The sequence below is a fragment of the Drosophila mojavensis genome, unplaced genomic scaffold (genome assembly GCF_018153725.1).
Source record: "Drosophila mojavensis isolate 15081-1352.22 unplaced genomic scaffold, ASM1815372v1 contig_36, whole genome shotgun sequence".
NCBI lineage: Eukaryota > Metazoa > Arthropoda > Insecta > Diptera > Drosophilidae > Drosophila > Drosophila mojavensis.
Genome location: NW_025318858.1, coordinates 18,689,247 through 18,696,365, shown reverse-complemented (window position 1 = coordinate 18,696,365; position 7,119 = coordinate 18,689,247). Strand labels below are relative to the sequence as shown.

General features: G+C 40.2%; 1 protein-coding gene across 1 annotated transcript; it reads right to left on the bottom strand.

Annotated features, from left to right (window-relative positions):
• Positions 1-790: 790 nt before the first annotated feature.
• LOC6577254 lies at positions 791-3,322 on the bottom strand. The gene is made up of 4 exons (XM_002003185.3): positions 2,842-3,322; positions 1,759-2,768; positions 1,608-1,682; positions 791-1,541 (listed from the first exon to the last, which is right to left on the bottom strand). The coding sequence occupies exons 1-4, from the start codon at positions 2,928-2,930 to the stop codon at positions 871-873; spliced, it is 1,845 nt and encodes a 614-aa protein (XP_002003221.1). The 5' UTR covers positions 2,931-3,322; the 3' UTR covers positions 791-870.
• Between the last annotated feature and the right edge of the window lie 3,797 nt (positions 3,323-7,119).

The following is a 7,119-nucleotide window of genomic DNA, read 5'->3' as shown; positions in this document are numbered from 1 at the left end:
TTATGGTCGCATTTCATATCCATGCAATCTCGCACCAGTCTCTACTCACATCTTTTACAACATTGTTCACTCACACTTTTGAATATCCTTATGCACGATTAGTCTTTAAGAGATTTTAAAGTTAAAGTGTAACCCCATATTATACAGTTAAAAGACAAGATTAATCATTAATTTTGCTGCCTTATGCAGGTATCATGAACAATATTGTTGTAAATTTGAATGCCATTGCTAACATTAATCGTCTTGATAAATATGTATTCAAATCTGCTCTGACACGCCCTCCAATTCAGCCCAGGTACTAATGATCGTAACGGGGTCGAGAGCCCTGCGGTCATGGGATGATTGTGGAGCAGCCTATTTACCTTTTGAGTAGTGAATATAATGTGAATGAGAGAACTTTGTCCAGTTCATCCGCTCTGCGACATGTGAGCTGTGCATGTAAAGCAACATCAATCTGGACGCTTGTCGCGATAGCCCGACTTCCAGTTGGCTATCAATCAGAGAATTGTCCGCGTCTTAGCGAACAATGCGAAACACTTTGAATATCGCTATCATCAGGTGACCGCCCATTTGGGGCATTTGGTCATTATGGGCAGGTGTATGCGTGTTATTGACTGGCAAAGTGTGTGCCGCTCCCACACCCAATGTGGGACTTATAAAGCAATTGAATTGTCGCTGCTGACGTAGGCAAACTGGCTAAAAGGGGTTTCTCGCCAAGCACACTCGGACACTCATCACCATTGTGAACATTCTGTTGCTATCTGCCATGAAATAGTTCGGGATTTGGGGCTTGGGTGCAATCGTTGTTTATTATCTTACTGGGTGCGGGGGGCTAATGCCGGTGGTTGCTTATGCTAATTAGGTGTAGGGCTAGGTGAAGAAGTGCTGCTGGTAGTCCATTACGTGGTCGTTGTCTCTGTCCCTGTCGTGATCTCGCTGCCTCTGCCGGCCCCTTTCCAGCTCTGCCTGGCAGGGATCGGCAGCGGCAGAGGCAGCTGATGACGAGTGTGGGGGATGCTCACGTGGCCAGCCGTGGTGCTCGGCTGCATCATCATCGTAGTACTGATCGCTGTCATGGCCATAGGCATCCGAATCTTCAGCAGAGCTGAGTCCATATAACGGACTACCATGTCCGCGCTGATGACCCCCGGGCGCCGAGGGCGGCGTGCCCATCCGAACGTAATTGGGCACAGTCCGTCGGCCTGGCCAATTACGTGGCACCACTACGGGCTTGCGGCCGGCGTAGAGCCTCGAGGGCGGCTGATGGTCGTGTCCAGCGTGTCCAGTGTGTCCAGCCTCATCGCTGCACTTGATGCCCCGCACAATGTTGTTCATGTAGATCGAGTGTGGCAGCGGCTCCCGCTGCTTGGGCCTCGGCCTGGGCATGATCTGCTTGTTGCTCACGTAGAAGTCGCGTCGGTGCGGCTGCTGAGGCATCGTGCCAATCCGCTGGCGCGGCTTAGCAAACTGACCCTCATACAGAATGGGCTCCACAATGTTGCCCAAGGGCTTGCGATAACGATTAGGATGACGCATGTTGCCTGCGAAGGGAATAAAAAGTAGTTTGGTTCTCTTTCTGCCAATTTCAGCTTGAGCTCTTCGCTTACCCATGCCCCCGCTCGACGTGAACTGTGGACAGAGATTCGTGTTCTGGTCCTCGTTGTCCTCGCACTCTTCGCTGGCTAATTCGAGTTAAATTACTTAGTTAATCTCATTTCTCGAGAAAGTTAGCCTTGACCTTAGTCAGCTTCCACCTACCTTCAGATTCGCAGTCTTCCGCTTCCTCATGCGCCTCGCTCTCTGCGTTTCTCTCTGCAGTTTCCTCATCTGCCGATGTTTCGATGCAGTCATTTGCTGACGCTGGAATTGCCATCGCTTCCGGCCGCAATGTGCTGGATCCCGGACTGTTCTTTACAACTACCGGAGACATGTCACTCGACTGCACGGCTCCATCGTGTTTGATCGGGGGTGCATCCGGCACGCTTGCCTTTTTCTTTGAGCTCTTCTTACGGCGTCCCCTTTTATCGGATTTTTTTTGCGCATTGTGCCTGTTTTTGCCGTTCGTGGGCATGTCCACCATTGGGGTTGTTAGCTCAGTGGTTGTGCTGGCTTCAGTTGTGGTGTAGGTGGTGTAGGTGGTGCTGCTGTACGGTGTGCTGCTCATTTCAGTGGTCTCAGTGGTTTCAACTGTTGTGTTCAGCGTTGTGGGAACCGTGCTCTCGTCAGTTGTCTCCGGTTCGGTGGCATTTGCTGGGGAGCTGGTGGTGCTGTTGTGGGTGTCAGTGGTGTTCAGTGCATTAGCGGCGCTATTCGGCATCTGCTTTTGCTTCTGTACTCTGCACTTTTTGTCCTTAGACTTCTTGGGACTGGGCCGGGCAGTTGTGCTCGACGTGGGTTGCTGCATGCCCAGGGTGAAGTTAGTGCAGGGGTCTTGGTGCATCAGAGGCGTGCGCAGCACCACCACCCGTATGAAGCAGGGATGATCCATGGGCACCAGCGGATGTGGGCAGAGCGGCGGCGTTGAGTGCGGTGCCGAGGCATCATGGCACGCCCCCGCAAAGTCGCTGCACTCCTCACTGTCGTCGCTCTCGAAGTCCTCCTCGAACAGCTGGCTGCTGTCCATGGGCAGGCTGTCCTCGCACGGCACTGAGGAGGCATACTCTATGGGCGGCGATCGTTGATTGCGTCCACTCACATCTACGCTATCCATGCGCAATATATTCTGCATCATCTCCAGCATTTGCAGCTCGCGTTTGGGCAGCGCCGAGCTAGGTTTCGTGTTGGAGTTGATATTTGGATATTTATGGATTGGATTTGGGCATCTTTGATTTATCAACTTACCCGATGCTGGGTCCACAGAGCAACACCCACAGCAGCAGCAGCAGCCGCGGCGGCATCGATATAGTTGTTGGCGTCTTGGCAGTTTCCATGGAAATGTTGCCACAGCTCGGTCAGCGTTTGGCTTTTGTTTTGTCTGGCGGCGTCTCAAATGATCGACGGCACACGTAGCGGACCGATACCAAGACTGCTGCTGGGGCCACAGCTCAAACGCTGCGCTCTCACTTTCGGGCAATTGAGATGCACTACCCACAGTAGCCCCCGCACCGCCCCGCCCTTTTCCGCATCTCATGCCAAGCATCTCAGTTGATTCTGGGCGATTTTCGGTTGCCCAAAAATCATCAGAGCTTCTGGTCTGCTTTCTCATTAGAACGTCGCTGATCGACCATCGCCGGTCTTCGCTTTCGTTCGCTACGTGACCTCAGGGCAGAGTTTGCCAATTTTTGTTTTTTTTGTTTTTGTTTTTGTTTTCTTTTTCTTTCAATGTTTTCATTTATTTGTTATTTTTTTTATATATTTTTTTTTTGTGTTTACTTTTCCATTTGCTTTTCGCTGTTGTTGCTCTACTCGATTTACATTTTGTTATAATTCTCATTTCTTTTGCTACCCTATGTATAAAGCGTATACGGCTATAATGTGGTAAATATTATTTATTTTTTTATTGTGCATATTGTACAGTTGTGTTAGTTAAGGCAGGTCATATAATTTAATAAAGTGTAAAAAAAATCCACAAATGACAGTTATTAAATTGATACAGATTTTTCTAAATATATCTTAGTATTTTCTAATTAATTTTAAAATTTAAATTTAAACGTAATTTATTTTCTAAAAATAGTTTTTGTTATAGTTATTATTATTGTTAGATCTTGATAATTATAAATTAATTTTAAAAAAATATTTTTCAAATGTATTTTTTATTATTATCATAATTATTATAATTTTTATATTTTTTTAATAAACTAATTAGTTTGCTTAATGTTATTTATTTTTAATTATTTAATTATTATCATTATTATTATTATTTTTTTTTTTAATAATTTTTGTTAGCATATGCTTGAGTAGCATGCAGCTTTACTGATTTTCAGCCTTGGATAAAAAAAAAAAATTGCAAATTAAATAATTGAATATGTTATTTTATTAAGCTATCATATAATCTAGAACTTAGATAGTTCGACTCAACGAGTTGTGTCTGCTTTGCTCATACTTTTCCCAGCTGTCCATCAAACTGCTAGCAGCTGAGCGCATTTTGCAGAGCATCTGCTCGTCGAGCAATTACGAGCCGAACATTATATGTAGCTCTTGTTAGCATTTGATGTTACATGTCTGTCGCCTTGTTGCAGCTTCATGATAATCACTTTTTGGCCAGGGGCGAAGAGGTTTATTGTTGTGTCTGGTTTTTGCTTTTTTTTATGGATCTATGCAAGTGTTTTTCGTTTTGTGGGTGCTTCGCTGTCTGGCTTGAGTAAATAATGCTGTCAGACAGTTTGTGGTTTTGCACCGCATGAAAGAGAACAGCAACAACAACATTAACAAATGCTGACAGCAGGTTTTAGCTACTTCTCTGTGCAATTATCTAAGCTTTGCAGATGAGCTGAGATCATGTCCAATTTTAATGGGTCTTAATTGAGGGGGCTTATTGTAATGACTAATAAATGCGTTGCTCTTGAGGAAAAAAACAGGTAACAAGTCTATGTTTTACTTTTACATTATAATTAAATTATTGAAGTGCTAATAATCTGTAAGCTTTAAGATATATGTATTAATAAAAATTGCCATTATTATAGGCTATTATCATTATTAACATAAACTTTCCCTACCCAAAGAGTGGAAATAGAACCAGATTATCTAATCTATCTGAGCAAGCAACGCTTTCAAAAATTGCGGAATCATTATTGCAGAATCATTCAAGCACACTTTATGGAATCAATTTGTTTATTAAAAGATTTAAATTTCTGAACGCCATAAAGATAGTCGATATAAATAATCAGACCACGCGCTTGGCTGGCAGAATGCAAATTATGAAAAGAGTTTACAGTTATGATAAGCGGACTGAAATGGGAATATGATAACATTTTATGTTTGAATCAAGTGATTTCTTTATGGCACATCAAAAACATCATATAATGGAAAAATAGTAATACGAAAGAGCGCTAGTAGACTTTTAATAAAATGTTGGATTTGGTAAAATTAATAAATATATCTATTAATATATGTATGTACAAAATTAAAAATAATTTTTATATAATTTAATCATATATTTAAATTTGTATTAAAGAACATCATGTTATTCACTTGAATGTGAAACTGACTTGAGCACTTGTTTATGCTCTGCTTGAGATTTTCTTAGCATTCCCCACATCAACTATGTATGTTATTCTTGAGCTTTGCCTTCCTCTCTCCGTTAGGGAATTTATGTATGTAGCTGTTGCTTTTGCCACATGCCGAGCTGTCAACGTGTCACTGCAAAAATGCGCTAGACAAATGCTCGTAGTACTCCTAACGTGGTTCGAACTGCAAAAAAGACTTCAGCTTAAATAACATTCGAGTGTAATCAAAGAGAAGTGGGTGAAAGTAAATATTTTCATTTGGGCTCGTTTCTATGCATTTATATTTCGAATTACTCAGACTCGACTATATAAATAATCTTAAAGGAAAATTTCTGCTTCTTATAGATTGTCAAAGACAAATACGATATTGAGTGGGAGAATTTCACATATGTGTTTAAAGATTGTTAGTTCGACAAGGCTTCAAATTGCTAAAGCAAATATTTGTGCTTTTCGACATGGAATATTGAGGCAGGTCAAGTAAGCAAACAGTTAGTTTAAATATTGTTTCCGTGTTTGCCTTATATACAAATATCTATGTCAACTAAGCTTGTCTGAAATTTTCTCGCAGCCTGCTAACAGCAATCTTCTATTAAATTAGAAAATAAATATATCAAAAATATAAAACACAAATTTACAATTGTAAAACATCAAATAGGACTGTCGAAAGGAATGCCCTTCTGCAGATATAGCAGTTCTATCCTCGTCGTATATTAAATATGTAATCAGCCCAGTGACAGACAACAAGAAGGCTGCCAAGGAGCTGCCTGGGCAAAAAATGTCCTGTTGAAATGCTTTCTTTTTTTCTAATTTTTTTTTTCGATGTCGTGCCTAGTTCGAGAATTTGTTGCCGTTGCGTTCGTGGAAATGTTTACAGCTCTACACACGCATCATGTTCAACAATGTTGACAGAGCTTATTCGTATCAGTGTCAAGGTGGGCACCGGCTGTCTAGGGGCGGTGGGTGTGACGCAGTCCTGACAGTGCTTAACGAAAAAATGCGTGGCAAGCGACGGCTGTCTACACAAAATTTGCATACAGCCATGCGCTACGGTTTTATAGCCAAATCCTTTGTTGTCTTCAAGCCATGTCAAGTTTTCGATTTTGTACACGTTGACATGGAAAAAATGAGATATTGGATATATGATAAATTTAAGCTGTTCTGCAACATATGGTATTATGGGCTTTAACGAACTTTGTCGTCATTTGAATGTAAACAATATTTTATTATTTATTTAACATGAATTATTTAATCAAATATTTATTTATTTATTTTTAAATTGGTTTGGAAATAATTTTTTTGCAAAAGTTAAAGTTTATTCTGCTAGTTTACCGAGCTGTGTAAAGTAAATATTAAATTAAGTAAATATAATATTTCCACAAAAACATGTATAAATATTAATTGCAAATCATTTAATTTATGCAGGAGAAGATGGATTTGCTTTTTGGAAATTTCATTTAATTAAATGCACGCTTATATTTTTTAATTGGTTGCCACATGAGCAACGAAATCGTGAAACTAATTTATGCTTCAATTAAGTTTAAGCTTGCGCTTAGTAAAGAGGATGCCTCAATGGACTTTAAATATGATTTTAAATTTATGAAGCTTTATTCATTAAGCTGTTGCAGTTAATGCCTGAATTTACGCATTTATTCTCAATATTTTTGGGTTTCCCTTATGACTTGTAATTGCAGATATCAAACTGAGATATATATATATAGCTTTTCGGTGTATATAATATTTATATAAATAAATATTCCATTGTTTGAATGAGATATTAAGTTTATATTGGCATCATAATCCTATATGAAAATTATGGGGAGATATAGAATATACATATATTGTTCTAAAGTATGTATACTATGTAGGATGCATTTTAAAATTATATAATATATATTAAAAATATAGAAAATATAATGGATATATATTTAAATATTTATCTATGGAACAGCTTTAA

Excerpts from the sequence above, each read along its gene's own strand:
- LOC6577254 (XM_002003185.3), bottom strand. The coding sequence starts at position 2,930 with ATGGAAACTGCCAAGACGCCAACAACTATATCGATGCCGCCGCGGCTG. Across the intron at positions 2,769-2,841 it reads CTCTGTGGACCCAGCATCGG|CTCGGCGCTGCCCAAACGCG; the intron begins GTAAGTTGATAA and ends CACGAAACCTAG. Across the intron at positions 1,683-1,758 it reads GGAAGACTGCGAATCTGAAG|CCAGCGAAGAGTGCGAGGAC; the intron begins GTAGGTGGAAGC and ends AACTCGAATTAG.